An 18990-nucleotide genomic window follows, 5' to 3' on the forward strand; every position below is an offset into this window, starting at 1 on the left:
ATACCCTCCTGTTTGGGGCGACTGATGGAGGGTGTGGCACTGGGGAGTCTGCTGCTCTTGTCTTATGCTGACTACATTTTATCTGGTACCTGTGTCTTTTTCTTCACAGCCTCTTTCTTCCAGGCCTTCCACGTTTCCTCCCATGTCATGTTCGAAGAATCTTTTATCATTCTCCCGTCTCATGGACTGATTCATAACTATCATTTGAGCTATGATTGTTTTGCTCAACAATGGCAAGTTAAATAGGTATTACCGTGCCTGATGCCAGATATTGCCTCTAAGAGGCCAGCAGCCATGGTAATGCATTGTATCTACTGCCAATCAAGAATTCAGGCTTAGACAAGAACAATGGTGATCATGGAATTGTAGATGTCAGCCCCTGGTGGGGTATGGAGAATGGAATGAATGTTTCTGTGAGGTGTTTTTCAGGACACATTTCAGGGAAGGAGAAACTCTCAGGGTTGACCTGGCAACCGAGCTTCACAGACAATCCAGAGGCCTAAGTTGAGTGAATCATGCAGCTGAAAGTAAGATGGAGTCCAGTAAGTATCTGTGTGCTGTAGACCATGAGTGTCCGAAGCCTGGTCTTCATATAATGAAGGAAGGAACACAGAAGGTGGTTTATGCCAGCATCGCCTTCTCCTAGGGAAATTGTTGACTGTTTACTGACAACCAATGGGGACATGAGGGACGACAGAGCTGTGGTAAGGCAGGAACTGCCTGCTCCTTTATACTTGGCATCCAGCTTCCATTCTGCCCAGCTGTCCCTGGGCACATTGACAGCATTGGTCAAATCTTCTTCCCAACAGGATGATGGGAAGTTTGGCTGTCAATACTTCCTAGAATCTGTATCATCTGGTGAGTCCTGTGTCAACAGAACAGAAAGCTGAGTTCATAGTGGTTGAGAGTAATTTTGACTTTCATGGGATCAACCAGGGTCAGCTTGTGTTTCTATTACACATCAGGGAAGCTAGAGCTGTTGAATGGATGGGCTTCTTTTTAATTCTTTAAAGGGGACAGTGAAATTTCTTGTCCTAACATTTAGTTTTTATTTTTTGAGACAAGAACTTAGTACATAGCATTTTTTTTTGTTCTGTAAATCATAATGTAGAATTGGTGGCTCTAAAACTCAGTGAGATCTTCCATGGCACTGCATCTTGTATGCTAGGATTGTACATGGGTACAGCAGCAATAATAAATTCTTGTAATCTTTCCATGTAGAACCATTCCAGTCCTGAGCTTTCATCATTTGTGCATGACCAGGAATTGAGCTGGAGGCACTGACATCCAGGGTCGACTAGGAACAGTGAGCAAACCAACCTCAAATGTAACCTTCAGAATAGAAGTCTATGTTCCCATGGGAGTGGACACCTGATGGTGAGAATTCAGTCTAGAATACTTCTGTGGAGAGAAGCCAGTGGGATAGGGCTTGTGTGTCATGCATGACACCATTTGGATATAGGCCTCAGAGAGTGACTCTCTTACCTTGCCTGCTTTCACAGGATCCCTTAGCTGCATTCTGGGCATAAGTCACATGACCTCAACGTGACAACTCGGGATACTGTAGACTGCCTAGCCAGTCTGGTCGACAGAATTCTTTCCATCTGAGCCAAGTGGTCATAGATGAAGACACAAGGAGGGTCACTGAGACAACTGGTACCCGTCATTTATTATTGAAAGCACAGCTTTCACTTCATGGTCATCTATGGTAAAGGAAAGACTCTTGTTCTCCTGATTCAACACCAAGATACAGTCTGATCAGTTGCTGACTTTCATGACTAGTTTGGATTTCATGGGTCCCACAGTGCTGTCTTTGCTTGTCAAACTACTTTGGATTGAGTTTTAAACCACTGAAACGTGGTGATCCTGGCAGGCTAATGTGGAGATTGGGATGTAAGAATCTGAGTTCTGCATCACCCAAAGCTCTGTACACCACCTCATGGAACGTCTGTGATGGGACAGGTAAACTCTCCACATAAGAATTGTCGAACATGTTAGGGAGACCCCGTCCTATTCCATATCCTTAGAGCTTTGTCATTTATGTTCAGGTTCCTAACCACCAAACTTCTATTGAGTGAAAACAAGCCATTTCTGTCCTTGGGGAAAGCTTGTGACACACAGCACAGTCCTCCTGATCTTTATCTGTCTCTGAAAAATGTCAAAATTTCATAAATGAGGCTGGTTATGTGGAGTTTTCTTCCTATATCATCTTCATATAATTTTTTCATTATATTTTCTTTAAAATTTGTCCCAGCCACTCAGGGTCAACACCTCTGTCTCCTGCATGGGATACGTGTCGGCCCAGAGATCTCCTTAGTAGATCTCCATAATAAACTTTGCCTTTGTGTATACATCCAAAATGGTCTTTCTGTGTCTGGGGTCTGCGACTTCTCAAGACTTAAGTAAGGGTCTCCATTCGGGGATCATTCAGAAGAAGATAGCCAAGAGGCAATTGGTCATTTTTTGCTTCGCCCATAGCTGGTCTGCTTTTAGTGACCACTAATGTAGTCTTCAATACTGATGCACCTTATGGAAAGCCAGACCAGAGCAAAAAAGACATTAGTAAGGTAGCCATGTCACGAAATCCCAGGAGAGACAGCAGAAATGAATGTTTGGCCCTACCATTTGCCATTGATTCCAAGTATGTGAATTTCCCAGTGCAGAGTTGATGCCCAAGAGACCAGAAGAGTATAAAGTGGACATTTTGTGTTGCAGCCACTAGAGGGAGCACGTTGCTCCCTGTTACCTGAGAGAAGAGAAGTCAGCTCTTTAGGGCCAAGCTTACAGACTCAGCACCTTCCTTTCCACACAGCCTGCGTGAGAGAGACACCTGGACAGGTGTAGTCAATACAAGCTATTTCAACCAGGACCTACCCAAACATGACATTACAGGCCAGTAATACTCATCTCCCAGAGAAGAAAACTGAGTCCCAGAGATGCTCTGTAGCTTGCTCTTTTGGACAATGTCTGTTTGGCTCGTATACTATAGAAACCCAACCAGATATTTGACTCAGACATAATGACCACAAGCACACTGACTTCCTTGTAGTCTTACTGTGTACACTACAGTCACTGGCCATGTTCTGTCTTCTCTAATCTGCAGGTTCTGCTGAACAAGATCTGTGGTCAAAGATCCTTTCATCGTCCTTGCATTCTGACTCATCTAGGAAATTGTTAAAGAAGATGGTATAGGAAATGCAGTGTCCAATCCACATAGAATGTTGGGAAACTGCTTAATTCCTTTCTCCTAGTTCCTGTTTATGGGACAGATGCAGGCAAACAAGCCAGACCAGTCCCTGAAAACATTATTTCCTGAAGAGAACCATTGAGTTCTTTCTCACGTAAGTCACATAAGGGGAAAATAAACATTATCCCTGCTTCATTGGGTACTGAAGTCCACCCAAAATGAACAGGCTGTGTGATCTCAATAGTCACAGGTCTTAGGTAGGACAGTGAATGTTTCTGGCAACATCATCATGTATCTTCAATGAGCCTTCTCTAGTAGATAGATGTCTGTCCACATCTTGAAACATGTACCCAGAAAATTCCTGCCTCAGGATGTGGCACACATTACTATGACACTGGCTGGGGAGAGCATCTGCCACCTACACTTGTCATGAATGAGTATCATGTCATTGCCTGAGATCTAGAGGAGCTCAGAGGCTGCACACAACACCAGGAGGACATGCTGTGGAAGACAATGAAATGTTTTCCCTTCTACCATCCAACTACACACAACCACTCCACATTTCCAACCATATCTGGGCACTCTACAGGAGGATCTCTTCGTGAAACCACCCACTGGGTAGATATAGCCGATTCACTGCCCATCTTAGATAGTTTGCATTTTGGCTGTGAACAACTGTCACCTATGCTTCTCTATTCTCACAGATATTCAAGGAATCACTCCTGAGCAGATGAAGTATGTGTCTCCGCAGAGCCTGAGCAAGTGAATGTGCCTCCATGTCTGTTGTCTAGACTGGATCTCCTGAGAAGGCCAGTGCCATGGACCCAAGGACCACTTACAGGAAGATGGTGAAATTGAGGGCGTTCTGTTGGGCCATGTCTTAGTGGTGTTGGGTAGATAATATTCACAGTCAAAAAGTACTAAAGTGTTTCAGTACAATTCCAAAATTAGCTTTGAATTGGTATTCAGAACACTTTCACACATGGCTGAGAGAAATACAAATTGACCTGAACCCTTATGCCTGCCTAGTCACTGTTCTTTTCTTCAACAGTTCATTTTTTATACACTTTACACTTTGATCACAGCCACCTTCTTTCCTGTGCTCCCAGTCAGGGCCTTACATATCATTCCTCTCATTGCTCCATCTACCTTCTTTTCAGAGAAAGAGGGAGCCTCCTTTGGGCACCACACCACCCTGAGACATGTAGTCTCAGCAGCACTGCATACATCCTTTTTATACATCATCTATATGCTCAGCAAAACCACTTCGATGGCCAAACACCAAATGGAACAAACAGCTGGTCCTAAACCTAGAAGATCTGACAGAATGAAGACGAGATTCCTCCCTACCCGGCCCTTCTCATTCCATCCCTTCCCACATTGTCTCAGAGTTAGAGGAAGTGCTCCAGAAAAAGAACAGAGACTGGACAGATATGACTGAGCACATAGTCTAGCAATAGACCCACCTAAATCAGGCCAGCTAATTTTGTCAAAGGCAACCAGGGAAATCAAGGCACAAAAAAGTGAGCTGCCCTCAAAAAATGTAGAATTGTGTTAAAGCAAATATTAGAAAACCCATTGAAAAACAGAACACAGTCAACAAAGTTACATGTGTCTCCAAATGCACACAATATAATGTTTATATACATGTTAAATAAGAGGCATATATGAATTTGTCTCCTAAGTAGGATGATCAGAGAGAAAATGTAGAAGATGAACTGTGCAAACGAAATCCTTAAGAAAATCGAGAACCAGACAATGGCTGGAGCAAAAGCTTCCCTAGGGCACCTACAAGGAACCTGACTCCTAACACACCCCAGGAGACAACACATCCCTGTACTACCTAGAGATTAACAGGTAGAAGTGCTTTAACATACACTCTCTTCCATCCATGCAACTCTAATAATTACTGCATAAGCAGAAGGGGTAGAAGTAAAAAATGATCACTATTTAAGCCTTGGTGATTAATTCCAGCTCTGACAGTCAGCACCATTTTGGCTCTCAAATACCCGAAGCCAATAGAGGGAAGAGGTTTAAGATGGGAAACATATAGGACTCTTTGGACCTGGTGTGTCTTGCTGTTGCTCATGGAGAACAGGAAGGTCAGAGCTGCAAGTGTCCACTGATTCAGATATGCTGCTACATATCACCCACATGAAACATCTCAGCCAGCTGCTGCTGCTCAATCCATGCCAGGGACCAACCTGTGCTGTCCATTCCACATGCCTCTGCATTGCTAGGTGTCAGGACCTGGGAACACTTGCTTCCCCCGTATCATATATACTTCTATATATTTCACCTTGCCCTCACACTTGTCCTCTGACATAGCCACTACACCCACTACTAGGTGCCTGTTCTATATGACCCTCTCCTACCACTGTAGTCAACATACACCAGTAGGATTCAGGACCTGCCAGATATGTTGTCCTCAGCTGCTGTGCTCCAACACCCATGCAAGTAATTGTGCTAGACAGATGTCCCCACCCATGACACCCCCAAATGTACTAGAGTCATCAGGACACCTCCAGTAAAAAGCCCCATGTACTATCTATCCTCTGTGTCTAGCATTGCTGATACGAACCATCTCATACTTAAGTCTCAAGACTGCAGGATTGAACAATTTGATACACAGTAGTGCATAAGGGCTCAACAAGGTGTCCAGTGAAACCTGAAACCAAGCTACGGTGGCAGGGGATGGATTATCTAGTGGACCTGATAAATAGCAGTGCCTGAGTGGGTTTGGCAGTAGGATTGAGGGTATCTAGTAAGATAGTGGTAGAAGTTCCTGATACTGAAATGATTGATTTCCAGAGCATCAGCAAGATGTTCTGTAGTGTCTTATGAACACAGTAATGTGCATTGAGTTCCAGCAGTAGGGACCTGAGATATACTGGTCTGTGCAGGGGACCAGGGTGCTGTCCAGCAGTGACTTATGAATAGTATGTATGGAGCACAGGTGGTAATTATGATGTTATATGGAACAGAGAGAGAGAGAGAGAGAGAGAGAGAGAGAGAGAGAGAGAGAGAGAGAGAGAGAGAGAGAGTGTGTGTGTATTGTGAGGGGTTATAAAGAGTTTGGTGTGGTGTTTTCACCTGCAGTGAATATGAACCTAAAGTCTGCTGTTGTGGATTGTAATGCACTTTGGATTACATCTGTGAATGTGAGGTGATTTAGTCAGTTTTTCTTGGAACCTGATATCATGGAAGACATCGATCCTTGGAAAGCAGTGAAATGGATGTTTGCCAGTGTGTGTAGAGAACCTGTGACTTTAGGGAGGTATACCCAGCAGATCCTTGCACTATGGGTGTGTATGTGTGTGTGTGTGTGTGTGTGTGTGTGTGTGTGTGTTGTGTGTGTACATGAGTGTATGTCACTTTTACTGTAGGTAATAAGGACTTACCAGGACCTCATACCTAGGGATGTGGATGTTTGTGTATATGGCAATATCTTGAATAATGTGAAAGTCAATTTAGGTCTCTGAACACATGGCTAGGTAGCTGGTTCTGCTAGGTATCTAACCCCATTCAGAGCCCTAAATTGACTTTCATGTCATTCAAGATATTGCCCTATAGACAAAGATCTCCATAACACTTCTAGGTATAGGGTCCTGGTAATTTCTTATTCCCTATAGTCAAAGTCACATCCATGCATCCACACACACACCCTTGGTGCTAGGGTCTGCTCGGTATACCTCCCTACAACCAAAGGCTCTCTTACGCAGCTATGGTTCAGATCCTCACAGTAACATCTTCTTTTACAAATCCTCACATGTTCAGATACATGTATACCTGTCCCTAGAGCCACACTAGGAACATGCACACATGCATTCATGTACGCACACACACACACACACACACACACACACACACACACACACACCCCAGGAGATTGAAAAGAGATGGCATGGGAGGGAGGGAGACAGAAATAGAACAGAAGCACAGATGCATAGATTCCTATACAGAGTTAAGCATGCTGTCATGGCAACCTGTTGTGTTGTGCTAGGGACAAAGCTCCATGTATGCACACAGATATACACATGGCTACATTTTTTGGCCTGTTAGGTATGAATACACATACACATGAGCTGGGTTTCAGTTACTGATATCTTCCCAATCAACTAATTCTCCACACATGTTTAGATGTAGGTTCAATTATGTGTCTCCTACCTGTAACTAAAAGCCTCATACAATACATGCCTGTGTCTGGTTCTACATGGCATTCACATGCAGCCAAAGCCACAATACACATATAGAGTTAAGGTTCAGCTCTTGCTAAGAGCCTTCTTCCCTACAGTTAAAGTCCCAAAGCAAACAGGAACCTAGGTATTGAGTCCTGCTTGGTAACCTTTTCCCTCCAGCAAAAGCTCAAAAATAAGAATAGGTGTCAAGTCCTTCTAGTTAACCCCTTAACTGTGTCTCCCTCCATGTCTTATATTCACATCTAAGGATTAGGAACAGAGGATATAAAGATCTTCTGGGGCCACAAGCTTGGAAAAGAGTTATGGCTAAACATCCAGATTTTTCTGCCACAAGCAGGCTTGTGTAGCTTTCAGAAGACTGTGTGAAAAATAGGATGGCAAATGTGTGATCTGTGATTCCTATGTGTAGCCCTGCACCCTCGTTTGTATATGTGATGAGTGTGACTTTGTATTTAACCAGGCTGTTGTGTGATCATTGAAGGTTCTGAATTCTTTGTTGCCTACTCTTGTAAACAGTGTATCATTCTGGAGAAAGATAGAGATTGTTGCCCAAAATTTGTCAATTTGGGGAGCTCTAAGCGAGCCCTGTTCTATGAGCACAAATGATACAGGCCCAAAGCGGGATGCAGCTCAAGGGGAGTGCCCAAGACCTAACACCATTCCTGAGGCTATGGGGCTTTCACAAGAAGGGACTTATCTTGACCCCCCTCCAAAAGACCCAAGAAAGAGCTGAGAGAGTCAAATGCAGATATGTGCACCCAACCAATGAACAGAAGCTGCTGATCCCTGTTGTTGAATTAGGGAGAAGCTGGAGGAAGCTGAGGAGGAGGACCACCCTGTAGGAGGATCAGCAGTCTCCATTAACCTATACGCCCTAGATCTCTCAGACAGTGGATCATCATCCAGGCAGCCTCCAACAGCCGAGATGAGGACGCCAACACATATACAGCGGAGGCCCCCCCCCAGATCTGGGTTCAGTCAGAGAAAATTCACCTAATCCTTGAGAGAGTGGAGGCCCCAGGAAGTTTAGAGGTCTGGTGGGGTGGGTGGGGTGAGGACATCCTTGTGGAGACATGGGGTAGGGTGGTGAGATGGTATGGGATGTGGAACAGTCGAGGAATATGGGGTGGGCTGGGACAGGAATAAAATCTGTATTGTAAAAATAAGTTAAAAAAACACAGCTTCAAGAAAGGTAGTGCTTGGATGACCCCTTCTTCCCCTGCTGCAGCTGCCAGGAAAGATACCTATTACCACCTGCAGAGTGAGAAGGGAGCTCAGAGTCTCACCAGAGCAGCCTGCTAGTGCTAGTGTCCTGGACCCCTGTCATCCCTTCTTTCCCTCCCCGTGTTGCAGAAATGGAAGCGAGTTCCCATACAGCTCTCTCGCAGACGTGTTTGTTATTAAATGGAAAAGGAAGTCTCTGCTCTCCTCATTCATCCTTTCCACGGCAGAAGCTTCAAAACAAGTCTGTGTGCAGCCTTGACTGTCACTTAGAAGTGTGGTCTTGCAGCAGCTATGATGAGGTTTTCCTGTGACCCTCAGTGTGACCAGGTGCCATCAGAATAGTCATGTGATATGACACTTCCCAGGCAGTGCTGGGTTCATGGTCTTGTAAATTGGATGTTTGTTATTCTAATGAAGTTGGTGTGTATTTAAAAACAACCTTGTGGTAATTGTCTATCTAGAAATGTGTTCTCAGACTCAATATGTTTCCCTTATCCATCCATTTACCCAGAAATATGGCTCAGAAACAAAGAGCTTTAAGGAGTTGAACATCTGAAACTAGGCTTGAATTTACAGTTGGTAGAAGGCTACAAGACAAATTGTTTTTGATTAATGATGTGGAGAGTCCAGCCTACTGTTGGTGACTCCACCTCTTTAAGTTGGACCTGAGGGGTGTGTGTGTGTGTGTGTGTGTGTGTGTGTGTGTGTGTGTGTGTGTGTGCGCGCGCAAGGAAGGCGTAAAGAACAAGGCAGTAGGCAGTTTTCCTCTTTGTTTTCTGGCTCTCTTGCTGCATAAATTCCTCTCCCCACCTCCATAAATGATGGACTTTGATCAAAACAAGTAAGCCAAATAAAATCGTTTACCCCACATTAATTGGTGTCTATAAGAAATACAAATTATACTAGGACTATTCTAACAGAAATCTCAGTGTTTGAATCCTACTCCCTTACCTCCTGAGTGCTAAGATACAGGTATTTAGCATAACACTGAATAGATAAATAGAAATCTTGAGATAAATGTAATGATGGAAAATAATTGCAAGTCTTGACAAGTTTCTTGACAAACAGAAAGACAGGGTGAGGGTTTCTCTCTCTCTCTCTCTCTCTCTTTTTGTTTTAGGTCATGATTAAAGTTTCCCCTCTTGGTCCTCCTTTCACTCCTCCTTTGTTTTTCTTCAAAAAAGGGCGAGCCTCCTGTGGGTATCAGTCTGCCAAGGCAGGTTCCTGGCTTTCCAGGCAATGTCAGGGATGGATTCCATCTCATGGCATGGTTCTCATTGGTTGGCCAGTTATACATTTTTGTAAACCACCATTACCCCAGCACATTTAGTAGGCAAGATAAATTGTAGGTTGGAGATGTAGTGGGAAGGTTGGTGTCCCAATACCTCCACTGGAAGTCTTCCTTGGCTACAGGAGATGGTCACTTCAGTCTTGATATTCCCTTATTGCTAATAGTCTTGCTAGAGTCACCATCATTGATTCCTTAAAGTTTCCATTGCCCTAGCTTTCTAGTTTGTCCTGGAGATGTGTCTCTCTTCCATTCCTGTTGTCCCTCTCAGTACTCTCTCCCTTTTCTGACCCAAACCTGTCCCACCTGGTCCTATCCTTAACCCCCAATCCTATCCAGGCCCCTCTCTCTTCACCTGTGACATCTCCAACAGTGACATCATCTGTTTGGTTTCTCTTTCACAGTGAGATATGCTTGTCCTCCACTGAGTCCTCTGTGCTGATTAGCATTTAAGGTCTGTGGGTCATAGCATGGTTATCCTTTATGTACAGAAAATATCCATTTACAGGTGAATACATACAATTTTTGGCTCTCTGTATCTGGGGTACTGCATTTACATCCTTTTACTCACATCCTTTTGTTGATAGACTTCATGATGTTATCATTTTTACCAGCTGAGTAATACTCCATTTTATAAATGCACCACATTTTCTTTATCCATTCTTTGGTTGAGGAAATCTACGTTGTTTCCAGTTCCTGGCTTATGAATAAAAATGCAATGAATATACTTGAACAAGTGTCCTTGAGGTTTGGTGTCCTTTGGATATATGCCCAGGATTACTACACCTGGTTCTTGACGTAGATCGATTCCACGTTTTCTGAGAATCTGCCGTATTTATTTCCCAAGTGACTATATAACTTTCCATCCGTTTAGCAGTAATGGAGTGTTTCCCTTGGTCCACATCCTCGGTAGCATGAGCTGTCATTTGTGTCTTTGATCTTACCAATTCTGACAGATATTGTAAAAAAATCTCTGAGTTGTTTTGATTTGCATTTACCTGATATCTTCAGGTGTTGAACATTTCTTTAAGTGCTTTGCAGCCATGCCATTAGAGATTCCTTCGCTGAGAATTGTCTATTTAGATACGCACCTTATTTTTACCTACATTATTTGGTTTTGTGTTGTTGCATTTCTTGATTTACTTATATATTTTGGACAGCAGCCCTCTATCAGATATGGGGTTTAGGGCAATATTTTCCCATTCTGTAGCCTGATATTTTATCCTTTTGACGATTTCCTTTGTCTTGTTGAAGTTTTTCAGTTTCAGGAAGTCCCACTTATTGTTGATCTTAGTGCCTTAGCCATGGATGTTCTGTTCAGGAAGTTGTCTCCTGTACCATTTTGTTCAGGGCTTTCCCCCACTTTCTGTTCTATTAGATTTTGTGTATGTGGTTTTATATTGGAGTGCAAACTTGTACAACCACTCTGGAAATCAATTTGTCAGTGTTTAGCAACACATGTGTATAGAGAGAATGTCTTATGTATTATATATATGCATCACTTGTCAAGTAGCTTGTGACCTATGGCTTAGTCAGGAAATGAGAGGAGAGACATCATGGAGGAGAAAATATTCGGGGATTAAGCTAGGCCTGTGAGATTTGCCAGAAAGATGTGAGGAGATGGATGCATGGTGCCTGAGTCCACGTAACCAGTCATGTGGTGGAATGTAGGATAAAATATATAGGATATTTTAGTTATGATTTATTCAGAGCTGAGACTAGCTGTATGGACAAAGTATTTAAGTCTGAGTTTTATTTCTGAGAACATGGGGCTAGGAAGTTGAACCAGACATAACTTCTACATATTTTTAGAGGAGGAAATAGAAACCAAATTAAAAAGAGTAACCAAATGAGTTTTCAAATCAGAATTTGCCTAATAATTAAGAGATAAGACATAGACAAATCAAAACTCAGACAAAACCCAATAATATACATTAGAAACATAGAATATCATATTTAAACTTCTGGAAACAAAACCAACAATCCAAGGACCAAACTCAGTAGACTGGAGATTCCAAGTCATCAGGATGAATTTTCAGTCCAACTGCTCTGTAGGCATCAGGAGCTACTCCAGGATACAAGGAGAGGAGGAATCTGCAGGCAGTGCCTAGTATTGACTTGTTGCTAGCATTCTTCATTATTCCTTCTTGTTATGACATCTCAAGCAACCAACCAATGATGGCTTGTCAGAACTGACAGTGTTTTTCCTCAGGTTCTGTGCTACACCCGGTGCCCTGGTTATTTTTCTCATGGCTGTACCAAATCTCAGGCCAGAATCACGTCTAAGAAGGAAGGTTTTGGTTGTGCATAGGCTTTGAAGAGACACAGAAGCCATACTGCTGTGAGCATCTTGTTCAATACATGGTGTAGTTCTGTGGCCAAAGTCACACTGCATTAGATGTTCTCTATCACCTAGTGACGCAGTTCCTTTAGCTAAGGAACTCCATCTTCCTGTGCTCCACAAAAACACACACTAGAAATCAAATGTTTAAACATCTGAGATAATTTAAAACAACCAGTATGGTTTTGAATGTGTAATTTCTCCCACTATCTAGTGCATTTGGACACATGTACACCAGTTGTTAGACAGTTTATGGAACATTATATTGTGTAGCCATGGCAGCAGAAGCTCATCACTTGGAGTCTCCTTGAGGGAGCCAAGCCTAGTCTTTATTTGTGATGCTCCAAGATGGCTGCTACAGCTAACTGCCATGCTTCTACCCCATGTTTATGAACTTTTATCACACACACAAAACAGAATAGTCATCAATACATCCACCCTTAGACAAGACAGCTACTACTCATCTCCACTCTATCTGTATTACCTAGGATTCAAGGCAGATTCATTGCTGTCACACAGTCACACAACCCTTCCAGAGACACAGGCAGCCCTGCAAGTAGCCATTTTCCAGCCCCACCCTCTGTTATGTAGCATAGGTCTCATGTGAACCTAGTGACACAGGGATTCTTCTTCCATTAGAAACATTCAGTCTGGGGTTGGGGATTTGGCTCAGTGGTAGAGCGCTTGCCTAGCAAGTGTAAAGCCCTGGGTTCGGTCCCCAGCTCCGAATTAGAAAGATTAGAAAAAAAAAAGAAACATTTAGTCTATGGAGACTTCTTCTATTTGATGAGAGCAAAAATAATCAGAAATTGTCTGCTTCAGAGTGCCCCAGAGTGGGCCTCATTACTAAAGACTCTTTGCCTGAAAGGAGGATCTTTCCTAGCATCACTGTCCCTGTGTATCGCTTCTCTATCCTGCTCACCCACAAAAGAAACAAATTCACACAACACTGAGAGAGAAAAGAATCAGTGGAACACTTACAATCTGAATAATAAAACCAGGCAACAGATTTTAGAAGAACAAATGGATCCAAATAGTCTTGTATTATAGCCAGGGAAATTAGCAGATGGATGCAGAAATCTAAAGAGCTAATAGCAGTGACCCACAAATATTTCAGTTGTCCATAAACCTAAGGAAAGAGGTGCGTTAACAGTCTTTTAATCAAACAAATGTTACCCTTACTGTCTAACCAAGTAAACACTCTACACACTGAAATCCTCCAAGTGTCTGACAACGCATTGGATTACCAAGATGATAAAATCTTTAATGAGGGTAGAGATGCTTTACCCCATAGCCAATGATACAGTAAAGAAGAGCATTCTTTATGGTCCAGGGGTCTTCACTGGGAACACATGGATCATTCCTTGGGCACAAATTGGCAAAGGACATAGCATACACACAGCATTGTTAAATTGTGAAGAATTCCACTGCAATTTCAATGATGATTTCCTTGAATCTATATATTGCTTTTGCTAGAATGGCTATTTTCACCATCTTAATTATATCATGTAATTAAATGTCATGGCCAAGGACAAACATGGCAGTATAGAAAGTTTTACTGCAGCCAGGCCTTTCCACAAACACAATTATCACTTTGGTTTACCTCTGGTCATATTTATGCCTAGGGACAAATGGTCACGTGAAATGGGTTGGGAAATGAAACAGCAGGTGAATATGACTACAGTGCTGGGATCGGGAAGGCTGGATCTTGAAATCATGATCAGATTCCTCAGTCTGGACATACATACCTTACCAGTTTAAAGTAAGTAATTACAAAGCCAACTCTCCCAAAGCTGTGAGACTGATAACTGGCAAGTCTTAGTCAATGAAGGGATAGAACATACAGCCATATTTCAAAACTAAAACCAATATTGTCAAGAAATCCAGTCAATAAATGTGAAACACCAAATGCTAAATTGAAAACCTAGGAAACTAACCCTATGTCAAGGTCCAACAGGTTGGGAATGTTCAAGTTCATGCAAATCACTTGAGTGAATAGCCTATCATTTGTTGAAACAAGGGCTATTGATATTTTTTTTGAGTTAATTTAGTTTCCAGCCACTTTTCTGAAATGTTTTACAGCTTATTTATCAGCTGTAAAAGATCTCTGGTAGTATTTTCAGTGTTGCGTATGCATACTATCATCTGCAAGTAGTGATACTTTGATTTTTTCCATCCCAATGTGTACATACATACATACACACACGTACATATATATGTGTGTATGTATTAATTTATATACATATATTCTTGAATATATAAGTACCATCTGAATATTAACCACAGACAGTAAATTATATATAATCTATATTATATATAAGTACATAAAAATTATATTATATATAAATAAGTTATATATAAATATACAAATGTATAGATATATACATAAAAATTATAATAATTGAGGCTTCCCTTTTTTCAGACAGCCATAGCTGGTTTAACAGTGACGTAAACTATTCAGCACACTTTCTTATATATAAATGACAAACATTCCAGGAGAGGATGTAGGGAAAGTATAAACACCAATGTAGAATATATCTAATCAAGGAAATAACAGACTTGTGCAATGCAAACTTTAAGACTCCTAAAAAGAATTAAAGACACTAGAAGATGGACCTTTCTATGCTCATGGACTGGTATAATTAAAATGGTGAAAATAGCCATTCTAGCAAAAGCAATATATAGAGTCAAGAAAATAGTCATTGAAATTGCCGTGGAATTCTTCACAATATTCGAAAAAAATTAGATATCAAATGGAAACATAAAAGACCCAGGATCACCGAAACCAGTCTAAACTGTACAAAGTAAATTGCTTGTAGTATAACCATCTCAGATTTCAGAGATAAAATAACAAAAACAGCATGGTGTGGGTATAAAAACGAACTCACCTATCATTGGACCATAACTGATCTATATGGAAATGACTCCTATAATTCACTTAATTTTAGGTGATGAAGCCAATAAGTCACATTGTCCAAAAGCAGCATCTTCAACAAATGGTGCTGGTTAACCTGTATCCACAGGTAGAAGAATGGCATGTGAATCTTATCTCCCATCCTGTTGCAATCTAAATAACAATTTTTTAAGAACCTGAACCCAGTACAAGAGAAAATAGGAGAAAATCTTGAATGTTCTGGCATAGGAAAGAACCTTCTGAAGAAGACCTTTGTAGCACAAACATTAAAACTAAAAATTAGACCCAGACACGCGAAGGTCGGCAAGTCAGTTCTGTGCTTGCTTCGGCCCACGTGGTCGTGTGGGGATGGAGTCCTCTTCATCCTGTTAGGCTCGGCTTTGGGCGCCGTGGACCCTCAGCTGCAGCATTTCATCGAGGTGGAGACGCAGAAACAGTGCTTCCAGGAGCTAACGCACCAGATGACAGAACTTTGCTGGGAGAAGGGCATGGATAAGCCTGGGCCTAAGTTGGACAGTCAGGCTGAGGCCTGTTTTGTGAACTGCGTTGAACGCTTCATTGATACAAGCCAGTTCATCTTAAATCGACTGGAGCAGATCCAGAAGTCCAAACCTGTCTTCTCAGAAAGCCTTTCTGACTGATCTCAGCGTTACCTCTTCGGAAAAGTAGTTCAAGGTGGGAAGAGCTGCTGCTGAGGCGGTTGAAGAAATGGCTATGGGGGATTAACTCCCAAATCTCTTCATCATCTTGGGACATATTGTCACCTGAGAATGAGCAAAGACCAATTTTTATGTATGGGAGTTGAGAGTCACGTGTATTTGGTTGTGTTTTTTAAGCTAACTGTGCGGTAATAATTTAGATAAATGCAAGTATGAGACGCGTATTGCTGTGTATGGGACGGCGCTTTCTCAAGGTCCCTTAAGGACTTTATAGAATTTGGACAGTGGAACTGCTTTCTAGAGTTGGATAGTGGGACCATGTAGGGTGAATCTCGATTTGTATGGCTTTATTTCTGAAAATTTTTAGGGCGATGTTTATGTGAGAATAATTGGCAGTGGGGAAAATACCCTGGCACTGATGAACTGTGAGCTTTCTTTCAAGTTTGACTTAGAGCTGAAAAAAAAGTGCTATGGAGGGTTCATATAATCCACCTTCTTAGGTTGTCCCTCTGCCCTATACTGTGACTTACTTAAATGTCAAATTGAAAATATGGTCTCAAGGTAGAACAGGAAGTGAGAGAATCAAAAGAGCTTTAGTCAAAAAGGAACCTAGTTCATGAACATTATTTTTACCACCAGACAACCACCGGAAGAAGTTAACTTACTTCGTATATCAGGATACAAAACGTTCACAGATGTGCCTAAAGAAATAACGATTTAGGCCAGTTTAAAACTAACACAGATTCAGGTAGAGGTACATGCCTGAATGTTAGTCATAAATTCCATTAGCTGCATTCTTTTGGTCAGAGAAATAACAGCTTGCAAGATCAAAAAGGAAAAAAAACCGAAAAATTAATAAATGGAAGAAAATGAAATTTAAAATCTTCTGAACAGCAAAGGACATAGTCATTTGAGATAAGAAGCAGCATGAAGAAGGAGAGCCAAGTATGAAATGCCTCCCCTCAGGACTCAGGGTACACTACAGAAGAGAAGACAGATTGACTGTACAAACCAGAGGGGATGGAGGACACAGAAAAGTCACGACATTCTAGACACATCAGGGCTAGGACACATATGAACTCACCGGGATTGTGACAGCACGCACAAGACTGGCATTAACTGTACTAGGAGGGATCCTAGAGCTGAGAGAAGTGAACACATTCTTGTCCCAGAAACAATCTCTAATTGATAGTCTCTTAAAAATAAAAATCTAGTTTTCTCCAGGAGAGGTTCACTGAAATCCCAGTGCTTAGCAATAGATGGTCAACAAACAAACAAACAAACAAGCACACAACAAAAAAAGAAATAACCGAAAACAACAACAAAATACAAAAAACCAAATTCATATGCATCTTTGGAGCGTCTCTGCGTCACGATATTGAATCTTTTAAACCTTAGTGTTCCTTTGTGTATATAATGTGGTTTCGGGTTTGTGGGTTTAATGAGATTCCTATGTGTGAGGGAACATGTGTGTGTCTCTTCCCATATGCATTTCTTTTGTTTTTCCTTTGGATTTAATTCTTGTTTGTTTGTATTTTGTGTTCAAATTTGTTTGCTTTTATTTATTTCGTCATTTTTTTTACTTTATTATTATTCCTTAAGTAGCTGTTTGTTTTTAAATGAGAGACAGAAGAATAAGAATCCAGATGCAAGGTGGTATGGGCAGGAATAAGAAGAAGGAAAACTAATCAGAACAAACTGTATTTAAAAACATCTATTTTTCAATACAAGAAAAACACACAATGCCATATTTCCTATACACCATATCCCCTGTGCCCATATAAACATCAGAATGTTTTTTTTTAACTTTTTTTTATTAACTTGAGTATTTCTTATATACATTTCGAGTGTTATTCCCTTTCCCGGTTTCCGGGCAAACATCCCCCTCCCCCCTCCCCTTCCTTATGGGTGTTCCCCTCCCAATCCTCCCCCCATTGCCGCCCTCCCCCCAACAATCTAGTTCACTGGGGGTTCAGTCCTAGCAGGACCCAGGGCTTCCCCTTCCACTGGTGCTCTTACTAGGATATTCACTGCTACCTATGAGGTCAGAGTCCAAGGTCAGTCCATGTATAGTCTTTAGGTAGTGGCTTAGTCCCTAGAAGCTCTGGTTGCTTGGCATTGTTGTACATATAGGGTCTCGAGCCCCTTCAAGCTCTTCCAGTTCTTTCTCTGATTCCTTCAACGGGGGTCCTAGTCTCAATTCAGTGGTTTGCTGCTGGCATATGCCTCTGTGTTTGCTGTATTCTGGCTGTGTCTCTCAGGAGCGATCTACATCCGGCTCCTGTCGGCCTGCACTTCTTTGCTTCATCCATCTTGTCTAATTGGATGGCTGTATATGTATGGGCCACATGTGGGGCAGGCTCTGAATGGGTGTTCCTTCTGTGTCTGTTTTAATCTTTGCCTCTCTATTCCCTGCCAAGGGTATTCTTGTTCCCCTTTTAAAGAAGGAGTGAAGCATTCACATTTTGATCATTCGTCTTGAGTTTCATTTGTTCTAGGCATCTAGGGTATTTCAAGCATTTGGGCTAATAGCCACTTATCAATGAGTGCATATCATGTGTGTTTTTCTGTGATTGAGTTACCTCACGCAAGATGATATTTTCCAGTTCCAACCATTTGCCTACGAATTTCATAAAGCCGTTGTTTTTGATAGCTGAGTAATATTCCATTGTGTAGATGTACCACATTTTCTGTATCCATTCCTCTGTTGAAAGGCATCTGGGTTCTTTCCAGCTTCTGGCTATTATAAATAAGGCTGCGATGAACATAGTGGAGTATGTGACTTTTTTATATGTTGGGGCATATTTTGGGTATATGCCCAAGAGAGGTATAGCTGGATCCTCAGGCAGTTCAATGTCCAAATTTCTGAGGAACCTCCAGACTGATTTCCAGAATGGTTGTACCAGTCTGCAATCCCACCAACAATGGAGGAGTGTTCCTCTTTCTCCACATTCTCGCCAGCATCTGCTGTCACCTGAGTTTTTGATCTTAGCCATTCTCACTGGTGTGAGGTGAAACCTCAGGGTTGTTTTGATTTGCATTTCCCTTATGACTAAAGATGTTGAACATTTCTTTAGGTGTTTCTCAGCCATTCGGCATTCCTCAGCTGTGAATTCTTTGTTTAGCTCTGAACCCCATTTTTTAATAGGGTTATTTGTCTCCCTGCGGTCTAACTTCT

General features: G+C 41.9%; 2 protein-coding genes across 4 annotated transcripts in view; both read left to right on the forward strand.

The window, feature by feature from the left end:
• The window catches only part of LOC148003328 (putative sperm motility kinase W), a 37253-nt gene that overhangs the window by 11915 nt on the left and 6348 nt on the right, over window positions 1-18990 (forward strand). The window contains exons 4-8 of one of the 3 annotated variants that reach the window (XM_087568092.1): window positions 110-542; window positions 1222-1377; window positions 1503-1962; window positions 3104-3341; window positions 3892-4035. The gene's annotated coding sequence lies outside the window, so the exon portion shown is untranslated. Of the gene's footprint in view, window positions 1-109; window positions 543-1221; window positions 1378-1502; window positions 1963-3103; window positions 3342-3891; window positions 4209-18990 lie in introns of those variants that run through there. The other 2 variants (XM_087568091.1, XM_087568093.1) reach the window with 2 other exon arrangements.
• On the forward strand, window positions 684-16212 carry LOC148003329 (uncharacterized). The gene is made up of 3 exons (XM_087569126.1): window positions 684-858; window positions 3104-3186; window positions 15327-16212. Exons 1-3 carry the CDS (start codon window positions 684-686, stop codon window positions 15792-15794), a joined length of 726 nt encoding a protein of 241 aa, XP_087425252.1. The 3' UTR covers window positions 15795-16212.

This window comes from Rattus norvegicus, chromosome 9 (genome assembly GCF_021556685.1).
Source record: "Rattus norvegicus strain SHRSP/BbbUtx chromosome 9, alternate assembly SHRSP_T2T, whole genome shotgun sequence".
Classification (NCBI taxonomy): domain Eukaryota; kingdom Metazoa; phylum Chordata; class Mammalia; order Rodentia; family Muridae; genus Rattus; species Rattus norvegicus.